At 40.3% G+C, this 23,295-nt stretch overlaps 2 protein-coding genes across 3 annotated transcripts in view; one reads left to right on the forward strand and one right to left on the reverse strand.

The window, feature by feature from the left end:
- Positions 1 to 540: 540 nt before the first annotated feature.
- Positions 541 to 21,456, reverse strand: rundc1 (RUN domain containing 1). Of its 2 annotated transcripts, XM_085966408.1 has the most exons (5): positions 20,822 to 21,456; positions 12,984 to 13,142; positions 11,569 to 11,767; positions 8,060 to 8,170; positions 541 to 7,381 (listed from the first exon to the last, which is right to left on the reverse strand). In XM_085966408.1, the coding sequence occupies exons 1-5, from the start codon at positions 21,200 to 21,202 to the stop codon at positions 6,522 to 6,524; spliced, it is 1,710 nt and encodes a 569-aa protein (XP_085822534.1). In that variant the 5' UTR covers positions 21,203 to 21,456; the 3' UTR covers positions 541 to 6,521. The 2 variants fall into 2 exon arrangements, with proteins under 2 accessions (XP_085822534.1, XP_085822535.1); XM_085966409.1 differs by lacking the exon at positions 8,060 to 8,170.
- LOC147101185 (ceramide synthase 6-like) overlaps positions 19,761 to 23,295 on the forward strand; it is a 73,375-nt gene continuing 69,840 nt past the window's right edge. The window contains exon 1 of the mRNA XM_085966410.1: positions 19,761 to 19,778. The gene's annotated coding sequence lies outside the window, so the exon portion shown is untranslated. The remainder of the gene's footprint in view (positions 19,779 to 23,295) is intronic.

A 23,295-nucleotide genomic window follows, 5' to 3' on the forward strand; every position in this document is an offset into this window, starting at 1 on the left:
GGCTCGAGTGGAGCATAAATGCCGGCATGGGCTGGTTGGGCCGAATGGCCTGTTTCTGTGCTGTATATCATATGTAAAAGGAGAGTACCATTAACTGAGCTAAATTGACTCATCCACTGCTAAATACATTTCTTGGAATACAGATTGAGCGTCCCAAATCCGGAGTTCCCGAATCCGGAATGTTCCGAAACCCAGGATGATTGGTGGCAGGGGTCCGGAATCCGTAAAGTGTTCCGGAATCCGGACACCGAGGGAGGCATACCAAAAGCGCAACCTGGGCACAGGCCTTTCCGGACTCGGCACGTGTTTCTGATGTCCGAAGTCTGGAAATACCGCAACCTGGGCTCGGGCGTTTCTGGACTTCGGACATCAGAAACACGTTCCAAAGGTTCGGAAAAACTCAAAAACTGGCTCGGCCTCGGTCCCGAGATTGCCGGATTCGGGACGTTCTACCTGTAGAAATGAATTAGATAGTTAAAATTGTAACTATTATAAATTCTGACTGGAGAGGAACTACTTAAAATGACTGCACATATTGGATATTTTCTTAGAATTTTATTGATTGTGTGTACACTTTGGTACTCGGACAGAATTTCAAATACAGCAATACTTCATGCCACAAAATTGTACTACTGCATGATTTTACAATAAACCCCAAAATATACATTTACCTTACATATCAATCATATGTATACATAAAATTATTAAATTATGCAGCTTTCACCATCATTCTAAGTTCATAAATGAGAAGATATGACACAACGGACTTCAGCATAAAGATTTGTGGGACAAAGAAATTAAGTTTATTCATGTATATGTACAACATAATGGTCACTTGGTCTGTTTCAATCCGGTGCTATAATTGTGCATTTCCTGTGAAGGTGATGATTGAATTATTTTCATCAGTGAATTGGATGAATTTTTGTACCTAGAGCAGCACACTTTTAAAATGAGGACATTGATAACTTATTAAATATATATATTCTGTGTAACGAGGTTACCCTGCACTGCAGCCTCCTCTACATTGAGCTATAATTTAGCCACACTCCTCTCATCACTTATGTAGTGTTTTTTTTTAAAAGAAGCATTCACAAGAAATGTTGTATTCATTAAGAAAAATTAGAGATTAAGGCTAGTTTCTGGATGAAAATATTACCAAAAAGCCTTTTCCAAATTAGTCTGTATTATTGTTTGTATAATTCAATTTAAATATTGTGAAGACTGTGTGGCAGCATTTTTTGTTGTAATTGTCACTTACCTTTTAGTGGAGAAAAATGCTATAGATATCACTCGGTACTACCGTGATGTGCAGCTAAAAGATGCTTCTAAAATAAATACCATGAAACTCTCATAAATCAGGAGTTGAAGTCAATTAAAAACTAGGAATTGCACAATCTGGCCTACCACAGAAGCCGATGTTAGCTTTCCCTCTCCCAACCAATCAAAATAGAATACGTGTTTGTAATTAGCAAAGAGTAAACAAGATCTTTCTATTCCCTTCTGGGCTATGGAGAGTAACACGTTTTGGGGCAATGCTCAGTCTCAAAGCACAGCACATGTACACATTACTGACTACTATTGTGGGCTGCAGAGCAAAATATGACAAATAGTATGTCAGACCAGACAGCTGTATGCTGAGGATTTAATGCAAATTATAGGATATTTCTCTAACCGAGGAGCATTGTAGGATTTATAGTCAACTGTGTCGGTTCAGAGCACGTCAGAAGGCATTAGTTTCCATTGTGAGGTCAGAGCCCACAGGTGTCTGTCTTGACATTAGAGGCCAGCAATCTTTCTGTACTGAACTTGATAACGCCCCAAGATTCCAGTCATATTTAGAAAGAAAATGTGCGTGTGTATAGAACCATATCACACCCCAAAGCGTTCGCCACCCTTGAATTATTTTTGAAGGGCAGTAACTGTTATGTGGGTAAATGCAGCATCAAATTTGTACACAGCAAGTTCTCTCAAAACATTAAATGAGACGAATAACCAGTTAATCTGTTTTTGGTGGTGTTGGTTGGGGAGAAATGTTAGCTGGAACACCAGAGATCTTTAACATTTACCTGAACAGGCAGATGGAGGCTTGTTATTATATCTCATCCAAAAGACAGCATTTCCCCCAGTACATCACTGAAGTGTAAGCCTAGATTATGTATCAAGTCCTGGAGTGGCAAACGCACTATCAACTTAGACAAATAACACAGATGTTCAAGCAGTATGAGGTCATCCGAAGCCCTCAACTGGTTTGAGCTTGTGAAGTGTAAATTAGGTCCCAAGACCCAGACTGACTGAATGCAGCAGAACAAGACTACCTCCTTCAGGGATTCTCACACTGCTTCCTCTGGTGCTGGCTGAGGTGGGGAGGAAGGGCCTGATGCCAGATTCAGGCTGCATTTACACTACACTTATGTGTTGTTGCAAAAGGAAACTACTTTCATTTGCAGATGACACCAAATTGGTAGGCATAGTTAACATAGGAGGACTGCGACAAAATAAAAGATGTTAAACTTACAGATTGGCCGTGTAAATGGCAAATGAATTTAAATATAGATAAGTGCGAGTTTGTGCAGTTTGGTAGGAGGAATAAGGAGGCCACATATTCCTTGGAAAACAAGAATCTAAATGGGGTAGAGGGATCTCAGGGTACAGATACACAAATCAGTTAAAACAGCAACGCAGGTTAAAGCCATGAAAATTGCAAACGCAACACTGGGGTTCATTTCTAGAGGAATAGAATTCAAAAGCAGAGAAGCTTTGCTAAACTTATATAGAACCTTGGTTAGACCAAACTTAGCACTGTGAACAGTTCTCAGAAATCACAGAATCCCTCACAGTGCAGATAGAGGCCATTTCGGCCCATCGAGCCTGCACCGACACATATCCCACCCTACCCCCGTAACCCCACGTATTTAATCCCCTAACACTAAGGGTCAATTTATCATAGCCAAATCAACCTAACCCGCACATCTTTGGACTGTGGGAGGAAACCGGAGCACCCGGAGGAAACCCACGCAGACACAGGGAGAATGTGCAAACTCCACACAGACAGTCGCCCGAGGCCGGATTTGAACCCGGGACCCTGGTGCTAACCACTATGCCACCGTGCCCCCCCGTTCTGGTCTCCATATTACAAAAAGGTTATCGAAGCTCTAGAGAAAGTGAAAAAAAGATTTACCAGGATGATACCAGAACTGAGAGTATAACTGTCAAACTGAACATGCTGGGGCTCTAAAAGAGAAGACAGAGGTGACCTAATAGAGGCCTTGAAAATTCTGATGGGATTCAATAGGGTAGAAGTAGAGAAGAAGCTTTCACTTATATTTATGGCCCTTAGTTTTGAACTCCCCATAAGATAGTCACTAATAAATCCAATAAAGAATTCAGGAGTAACCTCTTTATTCAGAGTGGTGAGGATGTGAAACTCGCTACTATTAGGTGAATAGCATAGATGCATTTAAGGGTAAGCTAGATAAGTACATGAGGGATAAAGGAATATGTCGCTAGGGTGAGATGAAGTAAATAGAGTAGGAGGAGGCTTGTGTGATGCATAAACATAGGTCGAATGGCCTGTTTCTGTGCTGTAAATTCTATGTAATAATTTCCACTTGAATGCATCCTTAAAAGGCACATTATCCTGTATCTTCTAAATAGGAATATGGTTGAATTGTGACAAAGGCATAACTAGTTTGCCAAATTAATTTGGAAGCGACTTTGCTATCATGGAAACATCCTGCAATTTTCTCCGTAATTCCAGTGTGCATTTACTCAGTCTACTGATCATTGTAGTCAGTAGCACTGTTCCGGGCACTAGAATACCTGTACAGAGTCAATCTTGCACAGTTTTCAGTGGGAGACAACAGAACAGTAATGCAAAGATTACAAGTAAATTTAAGGGTTTAAAAAAAACCAAAAAAAAAAAACTTTTTAACTCCACAACTCAGAACAAGTACATTAATAAACTAATGAATTTTGAGAATTGAACTTTCAGTCTCCTAAAAATAAAGAGGATAAGTTATAGTCTACCCATATTAACTCAAAGTTGCTTTTGCTTTGAAAAAAATTAAATTAACCAGTAATTTGAATTAAGCAATACAAAATAGCACAAGAGGCAGTTTGTGCTGGATAAAAAAATTCAAATAGGACTTTTCTGTTATAAATACTTTAAAAAAAAAAGCATACAAGAGCTGGCAGTCAGACCCTAATGTTGGTTTGGCTATACATTCCAAGTTGGTCAGTTTTATCTTTAAAAAAGACAAAAGGAATTCTTATCAAACTAACAGCAGTTGTGTCAATGCTAAACAGTGTTACACATTTAAAGTCAAGATCTCAAATTTGGTTTGATTGTGAAAACCAGTAACAATCAGCGGTTTTTGTTTTGCTTAGATCTTTAGCACAATGGAAATCAAATTGGTACATACGATCCAAGTTACCAAATAGTCAGACAAAAATATAGATTTGTAGAATTCCTTCTTTCTGCTTTTTAATTTATGGGACCAGAACATTTCTTGGAACTATGCAGAAATGGACATCTTTCTTTCTGTTCCTTCCATTTCAAAATAGAGATAGTGTTGCACAGAACAATTTTCACATCTATATTACAAAGAACTTTTGCATTCCTATGTTCTACTGTAGTGTGTGCTCTAAATGTACCAGTGGAATGAAACATTTCTGATCGATGTTTTGCTAAATAAATATGGTAACCAAGGATTTTGCACAATCGGAAATAAATGACTGGATCTTCCTCCAAGCTTATAGTCTGGATTCTGTGAGGCATAGAGTGTCTCATCTTAGATTATAACATGAACTGCGTGTGTCCAAAGTAAACTGATACTGCTTTCAATGACCTCACAATGAAGTGTTTAATTAATTACACTTAATGGTTAAGACATGTATGGTTTGCATATTAATTTAATATAGCGCAAAAATGGGATTATAGGAAAGAAAATAATTGATATCAAAATTCTTCTTCCAACACGTATGCTTGATATCCTACAGACCAGAGAGCAGTACTGACCATATGCTGTACAACATTAAACAGAATGACTTCTCAACGGAGTTCAGAGCTAGCAAAGGGGCGAGGAAAAGCAGACAAAAGAAAATGGAATTCCTGATTTTATATCAGGACATCTGTCACACTGAACAATACACCTTTACAACATAACTGAATATATTATATCTGTACATGAATACATTTTAAATAAATCTATTTGTAACCAAGACATTTTAGATAATTGCTTGATTGCACCCATTAAGTTACAGTTGGATCTTGCTGCCAAGGGCGACTGATCCTTGGGAAATATTACTGATCCAAGAGTCTGAAAGAAAATGACACTCCCCTAATCAAACACAGTAATCTGTTCAGGTCATTCCCAATGCCCAGAAAGTACAAAACTAATATGTGTGACAGGAATACAGACGCATCACCAAGCACAATGAAGACACGGGCTGTAACATTTGTTTGATGCTCCAATGCACAATGCCATGGAGTGGTAGGATGTGGGTCTGTGCAGCAATTCCCCACATGGCAAGTTACCTGAGCTTCAAAGCTAGGTTCCTTCGCAAGAAAAGGTAGAAAGATACCCGCCACCCTGAGCTGCTCCCTCATTCCTCCAAGAAACTTTGCACAGGCCGATAGGTAGGCTACCTGCCCACCTTCATTGGCTGAGGACTGGTGTGCGGACAGGGAAACAATTAAAAAATTAACATTTAAAATTTAATTCCAAAGGTTATGGAGACAACAAAACTTGCTATCAAACTTAATAAATGCTGGGACAGGAAAATGTTTGCCCTAGAACCACAAGATTCTCTGACATAGGGGCCTCATTAAAAAATATTTTGAGTTTGCACGGAGAAATGTGGTTGAAGTGCTTATGCTTCTTAGCCAGGCTGCAACACTGATAACCTGTCTTACTATAGCAGACATTCCTCTGGATGGCTGACTATTAGAAATTATGACAAGGATCATGCGAGCGATTTAGCCGTCAGTTCTCACCTAGTTGCAAGTATTCACTGAAAATGAGTGGAACAAAAAAAAACCTCCCTGAATAACTATGAATTATAAGTGTCCCTTTTATAGAAATCTGATTAAAACCATCTAGCTATAATATATTTAAAGTCTTGCAATATGGTGTGCACTTCTTGCAAATGTCACACTTGCTTCCTGTAACACTTTTCCCATCACATGTTGTTGATAACACTATTGTTATAAAACAGCACATCCTACAATTCAACATGAGCAGCGCCATGGGCAATCTGTCATATTTTATAAATATTAAATTCCAGTCTTAAAAAAAAACTTTTGTAGTCACTTATAAATTTGAATTAAAATACAATTGTAACTGACCTTTGGGAAAAATGATCCAGTCATCAATGTAATATACCTCAAACTTTCAGCTGAGGCTGGGATATTCGAAAAAAGAGCAGCATAGGTTGAATTTGCAATGGATTTTGAACATCTAAATTAATCTTTCATAGGACAAAATAGAATGTCTTGAATAAAATATATACATCAGGAAATACTAAAAAGCATCTTTGATGTTTTTTAACTGTCGAATAGCAGTGTCGACTGGAAGTTTGAAGTGCAGGTTGCTAAGACGACTGAGTATGTTGAGTGTACTCTCAAACCCAGTAGAAGCCATGTAGCTCCATGGCTGGTAGTGACTTTGGAGAAGTGTCCCCGACTTACAAATCAGGTTTACCCAGGAAACCAAGCGCTGCTCGTTCAGCGCCATGCATATCAAGGCCTTAAATTCTGAATCCGCACTGCGCTTGTAAGGGTCGTGTTCGGTAAGCACAGCGTGAACTGCGAAAAGTAAACTTTGTTTAGGAGTTACGATGCCACTTCCAGTCACTGGCAAGGCAAAGGATTGAGAGAGCTTGCGAGCAGGAGACTCTACAAAGGCTCTACCATTTCTGGTATTGTAGTACTTCACAAAAAGTTGCCAGGGGTGCATGGTTTGTGGAGAGGCTGTGAACGAGGGAAGGAGACACGCAATTGGTGCTAGGACCAAACTCATTCCTTGAGATGAGGCATACAAACCATGGCTCATCAGGTCTCGGAGAGCTATTGACAACTCTTTTCGTACAGCTGTTGTAAGTTCATTCTTCCCACCAAGGCAAAGGTCACGGCTGCTGATCACATGCTCTTCAGCCTGTTGATGACTTAAAGCCAGCTGCTTTACTTTATCCACAGCACCTTCTAATTTCAGTAGCAGTGGACTGTAGTCCTTGTTTGTCTCATCAGGCTGCCACAGTCCACGTGGGATCTGACCAGTTGCACACCCAAACTGGCTAACAGCAAATATCTGCAATACTGCCAGTGCTCTGCGCATAATGTTTAACCCAGTCTCCCTCATCTTTCTGGCTGTTTCTGGATCCACTGTAAAACAGAAAAAAGTCAGTTTATTTTTAAAAAGATAATAACAGATATTGGATAATACTTGCACATATATCATTCCTCCTCACGTCAAATTAACAGTGTCTCGCAAAATGAATTACTTCTGAAGTGCAGTGACAATCACAATAGTCCTTCACTCCAACATAGATATTACTTATGGGTCCCAAAAGGTAGTCTTGGAGAGTTTCCAGAGTTGTTGCTGTTGTAAATAAGGTGAAAATATTTGCTGGATTTTAAAATGATTTTCATAAGAATTATATCTTACTTCAGAAATCAGGTTATTTAAATGAGAAGTGGTTGCTTTTATCCACACTAACATTGGGAGAAGGGTGGGCAGGAAAAAAGAAAAATGTTTTCACACAGAAACATTAATGTAGAGATAGTTAACAGCTCCTTTGGCAATAAAGTGCTAAAAAACAGATGTCTCAATCATCCTGGTTGAATGGCACTGATTCTTCCCCACAAAACAAAGGCCAATAATTAACATTTTGGATAAGATGTTCTGATTATGCTGTTGGCATTTTTTGAACATTCATGTACTGTTCTATTTAAAGCCTGAAGGCTCTGTGGGATAATGACCATGAAAAGATAGTTTATCTGGAGTGTGACAAGAGACCCTCACACTCAGAAATAAAATACTTTACAAAAATTAGACCTCACCACGATGGCTTCCACTTGACAATTTTGCACTTGATGCTTTAGACTCGCTCGCTCCATGCACAGTGCATGTACACCTTCCATTCTCAGTCTGTGGAGGGCTTCCAACTTCATCTGTGTAATGAAAATGTGTGTGTAAAGACCACATTACTTTGGTGAAATTCTTAGGTAGGCACTACAGTAAGGCTTTCAGGGCTTTTAAACAGCAGATTTCATGGCGTCAGGACATGTATGTTATTGTACTGACTGGGGAGAAAGCTAAGATTTTAATTCCAGGGTATTAGTAAAGCAAATTAATATATGAACAGGGCTCATACTGATTTAAGATTAGAATCAAAGTTACACATCACCCATCACTTATGACCTTTGAGACTTGGTAATAAAATGGCTTCTGGCAGTTTGTGTTGACATGACCCGATAACCTAGAATGGGCCATGTCAGAGCCCCCTCCTGAACCCGCCAAGTTAAACAGACAAACAGCAATGTAAAATGTATGCTGCTGAGCAGAGTCCTTTTCTGGTTATAGGTCAGATGATAACAGATTATACGTTCGGAAGACCCAGAAACACCCTCTATACTTTTTGTAGGAAAGAAAAGGAGATCAAGAACAAGTATTATGACATTTCACATTTGAAAATTCTTTTGCTAGTTGCATTTTTGACTGTTTAATTTCACATGCTTGGCACACACACTTTCTGGTGCCCAACTCATTTACAAAATAAAAAAAGGACACTGGAGATTTTTGTTGGTTGGGGGTGGGGGCGGGGGAGGACGGTTGGGGGGTAAGGGCGGTTAAGGACCTGTGTTCCCTAGCAACAAAATTGTCTGCTGTCGAGCAATAATTCTTTGTATGTGCAACATAAAAATTCTTAAGATTTTAGTTACAAAACTTTTTCTAATGTGTTGCTCAGCCTTTTATCCAACTGGATATTGGCCAAAGGCTCTAACAAACAGATTCTGGTCTTCCCTGCCAGATAAATTAGCTCTATACAATGCGTCTCTCAAATGTCTCAAAGTGTTTCATATGAATTACTTTGACGTGCAATGGCACGGCATGCAAGCAAAGACAGCAGGTATCTTTGCACACAAACAGCAATGAGACAGTTAAGTGTATTTTTGATGGTGTTGGTTGAGGTAATTCCGGCAGGAGATTGGAAGAATTTCCTGTTCGCTGAAAAATGCCACGAGATCGTTAACATCCACCCGAAGAGGCAGATGAGGCCTTGATTTAACAAATCATCCGAAGGAGTTAGTATGTTCACCTCCCTGGAAAGTAGTACAGGAAACTTTCGATTAACCAGCACCTAAATAACCGGAAATGTCGGTTAACCGGCAAAATTCAGGAGTAGGTTCAGGTAACTTTTATTACTTGCCTTCCTCCATGTGTTGCTGTGCAAGGGTGTGGCTGCAGCTGTTGCTAAGCTACAGAGACGCTTGCAACTTGTGGCCATTGTTTTGAACCTGTTGCTAAGCAACAGGGTTTGTTGCTTTATACGGAGCTCTCAGCTCCGTATCTTTTACTATAGCTTTCGGTTATCCGGAATTTTTGATGAACCGGCACCACGTCGGTCCCGTCCGTGCCGGATAAAAAAAAGTTTCCTGTAACTTGTGAAAATTAAAGTGCACATCCAATTCATTTTAGATTCTGAGCAGCACACTCAAATCAAGTTTGGGATTTCAGAATATTGACAAACTACTGGAATTAAAGTAACTAAATTTAAACTCTCAAAACCACTAAAAATATATATATTTAAAAAATGGTCATACACTCACTTTGAGTATTTTATTCCCTTTCCCAAGTTTCTCACCATGTACAATTCCAGGCTAAGAGGCCAGTGATCTGGCCATTGCTGCACCCCAGTTGAGTGCATGAGAGCAACCTGATCACTCTTCCACCAATTTTCCCCTTCTCGGTGAGGAGGTTTGGCCTCTGCTCAGCAATTCTTCACAACAGTAAGGTTGAGATTGAGAATTCCACATGAATGTCTGTAACCACAAACTACTGTCCTGCTACTACTTGGTATAGTGTCTCGAGCTTCTAAAATACTACAATTCCATGCCATCCCATCAAAATAAATCTTTAACCTGTAAAGATTCAATTTAATCTCTTAAAAATGGTGGACAGCTAAATGGGCTTTTACTCAAAAAAGTCAGGAGTTTTGAACCCTTTAAAGACATACATTAAAAAAAAGTATTTAAATGGTGTTGACAGAGGAGGAAATTTAAATTTCGTGACTTGAATTCCAGTAGCGTGCCAATATTCTGAAACCACAAACTTGAATGTACTTTTTATTGCTAATAATTGCATTAACTATGAATTGTTTCAGAGATACTGTCTGTCCAGTCAACTGGGTAAATTCTACTCCCAGTAATGTGCAATGCAAAATTACAAAAACATCCACTCCCAGACTACTTCTGATTAGTAATACATAAAAACTAGAGAACAAGGTGTGTCCGAGACACTGGTAAAAGTACAGTATCACCCTATATAATAATTATACAATTATGTGGAAATTCAGGTGACTACAGTTGTTTTAGATGTTCCTACTCCCATAAGGCAAGAAAATGCCAAATTTGTCTAATCTATGGGGTTTTGGATTCCTGTTTCTAGGACTTCAAAATAGATGGTTTCAAAATGGCTTCCTCACATCCCTCACTGCCACCCAAGGCTTTTGTCACTTGCTCTATTACTCGGAGAACATAGTGTATAAAATATAAAAAGAAAATGAAAAGCCAAGTTCTAAATAGCAAACATTTTCTGCAAATACATGTTAGATAAAATATTAACAGTTTAATGGTTTTCATTCTATCCTTGGTGTATTCCACTGTACAATCATAAGAAAAGTGCCTGTCATTATTGAAAACTCTGATGATGATTGTACAGTGGAATATACCAAGGGCAGAATGAAAACCATTATCCACCTGAACTCTATCTAAGAGAACAGTTAGCAAACAATTCGTTTTCAGAAATATCCTGGTCTGTAACCATCTACCAGGATGTGTGCAAGAATAGCTCAGGGTGGCCTCCATTAATATTTCCACCCTCCCTGTAGAGGTACCTGGTCCACAAACCCAGAACCCATCACTCTCTGTCTTTGTGTGCTGATCCTACAAGCACGTCATTCAGCACAATATTAATAATACTAATAAAAAGGTAAAATCATGCAAATGCTGGAAACCTGAAACAAAAACAGAAAAGATTTGGCTCTGAAGAAGGGTATAAGCCCAAAGCGCCGACTGTCTATTCGGTCCATAGATGCTCTGCATTTCCAGCTTTTTCCGATTTTATTTCAAATAAAATTACTTAGGCAAAGAGGAACACAATTAATTTGTTCTGCTTCACAAGAGCACAGGAACACAAAATCTATTCATCTAGTTTTACTTGCATACCAAAAGAACTGAAACTTGAAAAGTATCTCATTCCCATTTCAATCCTAGGCTAATTGATCTAGGGATCAATGAGTGTAATAAACGCCAGTGGCCATTGAGATCAGCACAGTAGATCTACATACCCTGGAGAAAGTTGATGAACATTTCGAGGTCGGAAATCTGTGTTTTAAGCTGGTCTACCAGCTGTTCCTTCACTCTCGCTGGATTCACAATTTGGGCAATTGCTGCATCGACACGTTGTCGGAGTTCTTCTGGTGACAAATTGCTAAAATCTTCATTTAGATTCACATCTAGCTTCTTAACCAATTCATCTATGATTACCTGAAAAAAAAAAACACACATCAATGCACATTTCTCCTGTAACCCCCATCTTCCTGCCATATTTTTGGGTCTAATGTCTAACTCCCACTTAAGAGGGCAGGCAAATATTCTGCTTCCAGGGTTCTGTCAATATAACTGGCCACGACAAGGTTTAGACAACACCTGTGATTATCCCTGCTCCTGTGGGCAGAGACAGGGGTCTGTGTGCAAAGTCTCTTTCTATTTCCACCCCAATATATATCTGATAGGTGGCGAATTACAGCTGCAAACTGGTGTCTTGCCATTATACAGCCCAACACCATGTGTCAGCCTTGGCTCAGTGGCACCACTCACCTACGAGTCAGAAAGTTGTGGGTTCAAACCCCACTCGAGAGACAAGCACACAATCTAGGCTGGCACTGCTGTGCAGTACTGGGGGAGTGCTGCACTGTCAGAGGGGCCATCTTTTGGATGAGATGTTAAGCCTGCCTTTCAGGTGGACGTAAAAGATCCCACAGCACTATTTGAAGAACAGGGGAGTTCTCCCAGTATCTTGGCCACAACTTATCCCCCAATCAATATCACTAAAACAGATAATCTGGTCATTTATAATAACTGCTGTTTGAGAGAGTTTGCGGTGTACAAATTGGCAGTTGTGCTTCATACACTACAACAGTGACTACACTTCAAAAGTACTTAATTGGCTGTAAAGTGCTGTGGAATATCCCGAGGTGAAAGGCGCTATATAAATGCAAGTCTTTTTTTTCTTAAATGATGTTACTTAGGAACATAGGAACAGAAGTAGGCCATTCCACCCCTCAAGCCTGTTCCGCCATTCAATTAAATCATGGTTGATCTGTATCTTAACTCCATCTACCCGTCTTGGTTCCGTAACCTTTAAAACACTTGCCAACAAAAATCTATCAATCTTAGGTTTGAAATTTTCAATTGATCTAGTCTTAGCAGCTTTTTGGAGGAGATAGTTCCTGATTCCCATTACCCTAGTAGTTTAATTAGTTGTTGAGGTACATCAACAACTAATTAAACTGCGCTTTATATTATTGGTTGGTTATCTTGAAGCTTAGGAAGGTCCAAGTCTAAACACTGAGGGTATTGGAATCTTAGTGCAGTTATTATTGGTTGATTATGCCTCTGGACTAAATTGATCATGGATGAAATGAGAAAATATGTCTGCAGTACACCATGACTTTCAATAGTACGTAGTTACAAGCCTTACCCGCTGGCGTTCTAGGACTATTGATTGAGGGAGGGATTCATAGCTGCCCTCCTGGTAAGCGAATGTCTCCAAGTCATCCAGCTGTGTCTTTAACTGTATAATCAGCTCCCTCTGTTTCTGACGTTGGGCCTCGAGTCGCTCCAGTTTCTCCCTTTCATTCTGAAAAGCATACATAAAAAAAGATCAAATGGACATCCCCAGTGTGTTTTCAATTACTCAAGAAAAAAAAAATACACAATTGTAGACTCTATCCCATGACAAAAACTGTCCAAGCATTGGGAAAACTACAGACATACTATCCAAAAACAAATACATATCCATAGATTGCATAGAAACCAAAGAAACTATTTAAAAATATACCTTTTCATTGAATCCAGAACTTTTGAAAAAAAATCAGAACGTCTGAATATTGACACTGAATTAGATTAAGTGAACCAAGCTGGAAAATACTGAGCGAAAGTTGACAAAATACATCAAATGCAGCTACATCCTACTGTGAAAACCTGATAAATGCAAACTATTGGGACAGGATAAAGCAATAGCAAGGTTATCAGTTGAACTATATGATTTGTGGTGACAGTTCTGTTGAATCTTTCAATGCTGAATATTCTAGTAACTTTAAAAATATCAATTTAATTTTTATCTTAACATTTACAAAAATACCCTAATTTTGCAATTTTTAAATATGGAATATAATAAGCTAGAAATAATGGACAGAACCTCTCTCCCCAACCCCTGTTCAAACTAGCACTCCCCACTCTCCTCCCCAATTACATGCTGGGGCATATCTGCCCTATTCCAATTTTATGCTGGTTTGGTCGTTTCTCTCCCCCCTCTCCAACTTCACGCTGGCACTCTCCCACCTACAATGTGGCACCTTGCTTCTCCTCCTTACCTGTGAACTTACCCAACCCATCTTCTAACTGCTGTCACTAATTCACTTTCTCTCGTGTTCCTACAGACATAGGCCAATGAACACCACTGGACCTCATTGGAACAGGAGTAAACCATTTCAGCCCCTCGAGCCTGTCCGTCATTCAGTGAGATCATGGCTGATCTGTGACCTAACTCCATATACCTGCCTTCGGCCCATATCCCTTAATACCTTTGGTTAACAAAAAGCTATCAATCTCAGATTTAAAATTAACAATTGACCCAGCATCAATTGCCATTTGCGGAAGAGAGTTCCAAACTTCTACCACCCTTTGTGTGTAGAAGTGTTTCTTAATTTCACTCCAGAAAGGTCTGGCTCTAATTTTTTTAGACTATGCCCCCTAGTCCTAGAATCCCCAACCAGCGGAAATAGTTTCTCTTGATCTACCCTATCTGTTCCCCTTAATATCTTGAAAACTTCGATCAGATCACCCCTTAACCTTCTAAATTCTAGGGAATACAACCCTAATTTGTGTAATCTCTCTTCGTAACTTAACCCTTGAAGTCCGGGTATCATTCTGGTAAATCTACACTGCACTCCCTCCCAGGACAATATATCGTTCCTAAGGTGTGGTGCCCAGAACTGCTCCCAGTGCTCCAGGTGTGGTCTAACCAGGGCTTTGTACAGCTGCAGCATAACTTCTACCCCCTTGTATTCTAGTCCTCTAGATATAAAGACCAGCATTCCATTAGCCTTTTTGATTATTTTCTCTACCTGTTCATGACATTTTAATGATCTATGTACCTGGACCCCCCAAGTCTCTTTGGACCTCCACGGTTTTTAGCTTTTCACCATTTAGGTCCAAAGTGGATGACCTCACATTTGCTTACATTGAAATCCATTTGCCACAGTTTTGCCCATTCACTTAATCTATCAATATCCCTTTGTAATTTTATGCTTTCATCTACACTGACTACAATGCCGCCTATCTTTGTGTCATCGGCAAATTTGGATATATGACTTTCTATGCCATCATCTAAGTCGTTAATAAACATTGTGAATAGTTGAAGCCCCAACACAGATCCCTGCGAGACACCACTAGTCACATCCTGCCAATGAGCCTATCCCTACACTCTGTTTCCTGCCGCTCAGCCAATTTCCTAACCAGGTCAATAATGTGCCCTCAATTCCGTGGGCTTCTACCTTAGTTAACAATCTCTTATAAGGGACTTTATCAAATGCCTTCTGGAAGTCCATATAAATAACATCTACAGACATTCCGCTGTCCACTATTTTAGTCACCTCCTCAAAACATTCAATCAGGTTTGTCAGGCATAACCTACCCTTCACAAATCCATGCTGGCTCCCTCTGATCTACTGAAAATTTCAAGGTGTTCAGTCACCCTATACTTAATTATAGACTCCAGCAATTTCCCGACAACAGATGTTAGGCTAACTGGACTACAATTCCCTGGTTTCCCTCTCTCACCATTCTTAAATAGCGGAGTGACATGCGCAATTTTCCAATCTAAAGGAACGGTTCCTTAATCTAGAGAACTTTGGAAGATTATAGTTAGGGCAATGTGCTCACCTACTTCCTTTAAACCCCTGAGATGGAAACCATCTGGTCCTGGGGATTTGTCACTCTTTAGTGTCATTAGTTTCTTTGTTAATGTTATTTTACTTACGTTAATTTTATTGAGTCCCTGTCCCCGATTCAATATTAGTTTCCTTGGGATTTCTGGCATGCTATCCTCTTCCTCTACTGTAAATACTGACACAAAGTAATTATTCAACATTTCCACCAGTTCCTTATCATTGACAATGTCACTGCTTTCAGTTTTTAAGGGACCAAAATTGCTCCTGACTGCCCTCTTTTTCCTAATGTAATTGTAAAAATTCTTCGTATTGATTTTGATATCCCTTGCAAGTTTCTTTTCATACTCCCTTTTTGTAGCTCTTACTATCTGTTTTGTGACTCTTTACTATTCTTTGTATTTTTCCCATTCGCCAGGATCTATGCTCTTTTTTGCATTTTTGTATGCTTTTTCTTTTAGTTTTATGCCTTACCTCTTTAATCGTACATGGCTGGTTTTTGGCAAGAGGAGTTCTTGCCTCTCAGGGGTACAAACTGGTTCTGTATCACATTAGATTCTTTTTTAAACATCTTCCACTGATGATCTGTCGTTTTACCCATTAACAGATTTGCCCAGTTTATTGTGGACAGTCTCTGTCTCATCCCGTTGAAGTCGGCCTTAACTAAATCTAGAATCTTAGTAGCAGTTTCGCATTTCTCCCTTTCAAACACTACGTTGAACTTGATCATGTTATGATTGCTATTGGATAAATGTTCACGCACAGTTAGGCTGTTAATTAAATCTGGCTCATTACTAAATCTAATATGGCTTGACCCCTTTCTGCCTCTAGGACATACTGTTGTAGAAAACTATCCCGGACACAGTCAAGAAATTTACTACCTTTCTGACAGGTGCTAGTCTGCTTATCCCAATCTATATGAAAGTTACAGGAAACTTTTGATTTACCGGCACCTAAATAACCGGAAATCTCGGTTAACCGGCAAAATTCAGGAGTAGGTTCAGGTAAGTTTTACTTCATATTGTACTTGCCTTCCTCCATCTGTTGCTGTGCAAGGGTGTGGCTGCAGCTGTTGCTAAGCTACAGAGATGCTTGGAACTTGTGGCCATTGTTCTGCACTTGTTGCTAAGCAACAGGGTTTGTTGCTTTATACGGAGCTGTCAGCTCTCCGTATCTTTTACTATAGCTTTCGGTTAGCCGGAATTTTTGATGAACCGGCACCACGTCGGTCCCGGATAAAAAAAAGTTTCCTGTAAAATCCCCCATTAAAACCACTCTGCCTTTGCTACACGCTTGTCTAATCTTGATGGCTTCAATCACCGGTACACCCTGCTCTACTAGCACACATCCCTGTTACCCAGCCAGCTGAGGCCCAACATGAACATATGCGTGGCAGACCAAAGTCAGAGTATAACCCTACCCCACACCCACCCAACATATGGCACTCTGCCTGCAGCACTGCACTTCCCAGCCATGCTAGCTTCAAACCCCAACAGTACCAGTCCTGAGGCAGCACCAGCCCAGAGGTAGCACCAGCTCCACCCACCACCATCCAGTCTTGGCCCCGAGTCCAGTCAGCCACCCGCAGCATCCAACACAACATTATAATGGATCCTGCTGTGTCCTACCTCATATTTTGAGATAGAACAGTCAACGTATGCCTTTCCTGCACTCAGACAATCCAAAATATTTATTTCAGACAAATAAAAACCTGTTGCTGAAAACAAGCCTGCAGATTGTAGAAGGAAGGGAAGTTCAACAGTTCGGAGGTTGTAAGGGGAATAAAAGTGAAATAAAACTAAATTAACTTAAATAAATAATCATTTTCAAAAAATCTTATCAAACATAAGCTCAAGAGTCCTAGAGCAGAACATGCTCATGCAGGGCAAGCAATTCAGACTTGCAGCTTTCTGTTTATGACATACAAGGACCATACAGACATGCAAATTACATTTTTGACAGTTCCTGAACCATGCACACTGTAGTCTACTACTCTTGAATCAAAGTCGCTTAATTCAAATTCTCAGTTAATTCAGTCATTTTAGCACAAAATTTCCACTTTGCGGTGTTATTTACATTACTTAATTCAAATTACTGGCTGATTCAATTGTTAGTGCAAAAAATGACTGAATTGTCAGTAATTTGTGTTCACAACATTTTCATTTGTTATGCAAAAAAATTAAACTTTGAATGTAAACTTACCAAACCTTCCTGTAGTTCAGGCAGGATCAATAAGAAAACAGAAGATTAGATTAATTTGATATATTACAATTACATACAGGAAACTTTGTGCTATCCGGCACCGACGGGACTGAGCTGTTGCCGTCCCATCAAAACTGCCGGACAAACCAGCGCTAATGTTGAAACATACGGAGATTTTGAGCTCCGTATCTGGCAACAAACCCAACAGCTTCTAAACAGTCGGCCGTACCTTGCAAGCGTCTCTGTAGCTTAGCAACAGCTTCAGCGAGACCTTGCAGAGCCTGACTGGTGAAAAAAAACCTAACGAAACGGCTCCTGATTTTTGCCGGTGGCTCGAGCATTCCGGACAGTTAACCTCCGGATAAACCAAAGTTTCCTGTAATTTGATTCAAATTTCAGGTGTTTTTAAGTCAGCAATCTCAGCTTCTTTGAAATGTATGTTCCTGTTTATTTTCAATCCTGTGTCTGAACACAAATCAGAATGGAAAATGTTGCCATTTGCAATTTTGGCCGGTTGCTGATACTTTTACCTGTTGTGATTACGCTTTAGGATTGCTGCTGATTACGTTTAGAAATGTATTGGATCTCACATCTGTAGTACTTACTTTTCTTTGATCCAAAGAACTTTGAAATTTATGGCTCCTTGAATTGACACATATAAAAAAAACCATTTACCATTAAAATTATAATTCAATGCCATTTACCATTAAAATTATAATTCAATGCATCACAATTTTGTGAAAGACTCAATATTAAACATTTAAAATGTAACATGGAAAAATGAAAATTACATTGATCTATCTATGTCACTTGTCTGAGATTATTATTGTTCGGATATCACTTATGATGCTACCCTTAATATCACACCTGTATGTATAATACATAGTAGCAATTCCACTAAAGTAGGCAGGTTGGGTTGTTATTAGTATTGAGGCCAAAGCTGAGTAATGGAAAATCAGTCTTTTTTTTTAGAAATTTGAGTGAAAAGTACACATCACTAAGGTTGGCTGGGGGCAGGGGAAGAGCACAGCAAAAACAGAAAAAATGTTAATACTCATCAGCATTTTTTGTTTACATGTTAACTGCAGAGTACACACCTAAATCGTCATAACCTGCCTTTTCTCTTTACAGATGCCGACTGACTGGTGTGTATTTCCAGCTTTTTTCCATTTTTATGTCAGATTTCCAGCCTTTTCAGTTTGTCCTTTTTATTTTACAGTACCTGTAGTAGGTAATGTAGGCTTTGGCTTCAAACATCCAGCAACTGCAATATTCTGAATATTTAATTTGCAATTACAATTTTAATATATTTATGACAATGCAAATAAGCATTCAAAATACACTTGTTTTCTGAAGTCTATTACTCTGAATAGTATGACTTTAAAAAGATTAACCTTGATTATCTTGTTGATATACATGCCAAGTGACTTTAATCCAACCATTCAGAAAATGCAACAAGAAGTATGGTAATAATTCCCTTCAGAATCCAATCAGTTTGGGGGGGGGGGGGGGGTGAAGTTTAATTACTGAGAGAGAGGACTGCGCATGTCATAAGGCGCTGTGGGTTTATTTAGGGCCATTTAATGAAATCTCAATTAACAGCATCTTTCTTCAGAAACTTCAACGTGCAGTTTGTGGAGGCAGTATCCAGATACTTTCATCTTTGAAATATAGTACATCTGCACAACTTCTCTTTGACACCGGGGATTATTCTCACGATGGCAATGTGCTGAATATGCACAATACAATCTGAGGTAGGACAATTATTTGTTGACATCTGTTAAACATACAGATAAGAACTACATTCTGCAATTAACATTCTAAAAAATTGCTGATGAGTATTCAGCAGTTCACTGGGGTGTTAACAAGCTGTCTCACAGATTATTAAAATGCTAGTTAAGACCCACAATTCTACTCATGATGTATTCTGGATCTCAACAGGGTCATCAACAAGAGGCACTAATCACAGCCAAGTAGCTTCCCTATATGGAGGAACAGTTAGAGTGACTTGGAGCTATCGACTACTTTCAGAACGGTGTTAGCTTGCCAACCTTTCTGCTGGGGATCGGTGTATTGCACTGGGGGACCTAGTGAGGGAAGAAAAATAATTGGAAAATAGAAACGTGAGTACAGCATATAATGTGCTTTCCAATAGAATTCTTACATTATGGACTCTGATTTTATAAACTCCTTTAAGATCCACAGAACCACAAATGGTCGCACGAATTACAGCATCAATTCTGCTAAATTAATGAACTGTAACGAGCAAAATAGTTTTGACCAAATGCCTTAAATAAATGTTTGTGCTGCAATATTTGCACAATGACTTCTATGACATATATAGACAAAATTAAATTAGGTGAAAATTATAATGCAGCATCAGCAGATTCTTCAATACATTAGTAAAAGTGCATCTAATTATCCAGAATCACATTTGATATACAAGTGGTAATGACAGGTAATTTTACACAAGTAACTGGTGACAGGTAATAGAATAGCTAATGACTACTGAATTTTGTACAGCGACATTCTGGTACACTGAACCCATATCATATAGCCAGGTGAAACTTATATAGTCAGGCAGTGTCTTTGAAATTCAGTCCACTATAATGACTGGTAGGTATGCGATACAAACAGGTTAAAATCTCAATTGCCTAGCTAAGAAAGAGCTTTGTATAACGCAGGTGATGGCTAACAAAAGTAATTAAAAAAAAAAATTGAACTGTGCATTCTGTTAGTGAATTTTCAATTAAGAATATGCAATTAGAAGTAGGTCAGCGTGACAGATCTGGGCATTTTCATGTACTCTCAAGTTACAAATTGGCAAAAACTTGTTGAGCCAAAAAGCGGGGGGGGGGGGGTGGAACATGCCCTGGTAACAATGGGGTTATGGAGTGGAGGGGCACCCAGCAGACGGTTTTAAGCATTTCAGATTTGTAATGTATCTCATGTAATTAGTTTGTTGTGCATCGTGTGATACTGTGAACTTTCCAATAATTTTTATTCCAGAAAAAGTTGGGCTTTTATTTATATATATATATATATATATTTTTAAAGAGCTGCATTCAAATTTGGCCATTAGGCTTTAAAGGTGGAGTTTGTGGATCAAGCTCCTACGGCTGGTTGGGTGAAGCAGATGTCCCGGGTACAGGGGGCACATCCTTACCGCATTGTCCAGCTGCTGCCCATCCAGTGCCCGGGTAACGAAGGGTTGCGGGCAGCCTTTGAAGGCGAAGTCCTCCAGCTCCTTCAGCAGCCGCTCCTTCTGGTCGCTCTGAGCGTTGACAATCTGCTTGAGGCGGAACTGGACCTGGGCGAAGTGCGAGGTGAGGGCGAGCAGCGACGAGTTGAGCAGCTCCTGCTCGCCCTCCAGCCGCTGCATCTTCTCCGCCATCATCGTCGCTCCTCTCACCAGGCCGACTTCGGGCGGCCCGGCTCGCTCCTTCTCCTTCTTCCCCTCTTCCTCCTCAGGGCTCGCCACCGCCCCGACCGGAGCCCACCGCTCCCCAGCCAGCCTCTCGGAATCCGACAGAGACATGTCGTCCATCCTTAACCCTCGATATTCGCGGCTCTTCCAACGGCCTCAAAACAACCAGAAACCGGCCGCCATTTTGCGGAAACAGCGTGCGTCTGACGCCATGACGCCATGCCATACGTCACTACCATGACATCACTCATTAGCAACCAGGCTTTGGCGGTTACCAGGTAAACCCAGGGGTCAAGATCGTTCAGCCCCTCCTGGTTAAACTATTCAGAATGACCCACATTTCAGAATCCAGTTAACTGATTGCCTCCACTCAATGTTCTGATCACTCTTTGGCTGATACCAACAATAATTTGCATTTATATAGCTCCTTTGGTCGTAAAAAGTCCCAAAGGCACTTCACAGGAGCGATATCAAACAAAATTTGACACCGAGCCACCTAAAGAGATATTAGGACAGGTCACCAAAAGCTTGGCCAAAGTGGTAGGTTTTACCGAGCGTCTTAAAAGGAAGAGAGTGATGCGGAGATGTTTAGAAAAGAAATTCCAGAGATTAGGGCCCAGGCAGCTGAAGGCACAGCCGCCAATGGCAGAACAAAAAAAAACAAACAAACAAAAAAAAAAAATCGGGGATGCGCATGAGGCCAGAATTGTTGGAGTGTAGATATCTGAGGGTTGTAGGGCTGGAGGAGGTTACAGAGATAGGGAGGGGTGAGGCCATGGAGGGATTTGAAAACAAGAATGAGAATTTTTAAAATCGAGACGCTGCCGGACCAGGAGCCAATGTAGGCCAGCGAGCACAGGGGTGATGGGTGAACAAGACTTGGTGCGAGTTGGGATAGAGGCAGCAGAGTTTTGGATGACCTCGTTTATAGAGGGTACAAGGTGGGAGGCCGACCTGGAGAGCATTGGAATAGTTGAGTCCAGGAGGTAATGAAGGCATGGTTGAGGGTTTCAGCAGCAGATGAGCTGAGGCAGGGGCGGAGACAGACAATGCTACGGAGGTGGAAGTAGGCAGTCATGGTGATGGAGAGGATATAGCGTCAGAAGCTCAGGCCAAATAGGATGCCAAAGTTGCAAAAAGTTTGGTTCAGCCTCAGAGTGGCCAGGGAGAGGGATGGAATTGGTAACTAGGGAAACAGAGTTTGTGGCTTCGGTTTTCCCAATTTAATTAGAGGAATTTTCTGCTCATCCAACACTGGATGTCAGACAAGAATTGTGACAAAATCAGAGGCAGTGAAGGGGTTGGGATAGGTGGTGGTGAGGTAGAGCTGGGTGTCAGTGTACATGTGGAACCGGACATTGTGTTTTTGGATGATGTCGCCAAGGGGCAACATGTAGATGCGAAATAGGAGGGGGCCAAGGACAGATCCTTGGAGGATTCCAGAGGTAATGATGTGGGAGCAGGAAGAGAAGCCATTGCAAGAGATTTTCTGGCTATGACTGATAGGAATGGAACCAAACAATGGCATGCCCACCCAGCTGGACAACGGAGGAGAGGTGTTGGAGGAGGATGGTGTGGTCAACCATGTCAAAGGCTGCAGACAGGTCGAGAAGGTTAAGGAGGGATAGTTCACCACAGTCCTACATTTTCTTTGTATTAGTTTAAACCTGTAACTCCCTGGTCCTAATTTAAAGTAAATCTTCTGGGTTTATCTTTTCTATATCAGTTACAAACATGTCCACCCCTATAACATCTCTTGGATATCTCCTTTGAGGTTGGAGAACCCACGTTTCTCCAGTCTTTTCTCATTACGGAGACCTTTAATATTGGGAATCATCTTAGTTCTTCTTTGCACTGCCTCCAGTTTGATGAGGGAGTAGGGTTGTGCTCTTGCACAGGGAAGCTTAAGTTTCTTAGAGGTTTATGAAGCACTTTTCCCCCCTTTCCTATAGCAAGGCTATATGATCACAGGAGAGCAGCAAACCCAAGCCTAATTTTATTGTCACACAACATCCACACACAAGCACTTAACAGCAAGGTCCCTGGATAGCAATCAGGAATAGAAACCGTGTCTAGTTTGTTTTCCTTTTACAAGCCCAGGGATGCAGAGGCGAACTGTAGTGGTACTTGCCCTCATCACAGTTCAGAGGTCAAACTTGGAATTCTCCTGGACTGTTTCCTTAAAAGACTTGCATTTAGAGGTATATAGCACC

This window comes from Somniosus microcephalus, chromosome 24 (genome assembly GCF_052327205.1).
Source record: "Somniosus microcephalus isolate GS21.2 chromosome 24, FLI_Smic_1.0, whole genome shotgun sequence".
NCBI classification, from domain to species: Eukaryota; Metazoa; Chordata; class Chondrichthyes; order Squaliformes; family Somniosidae; genus Somniosus; species Somniosus microcephalus.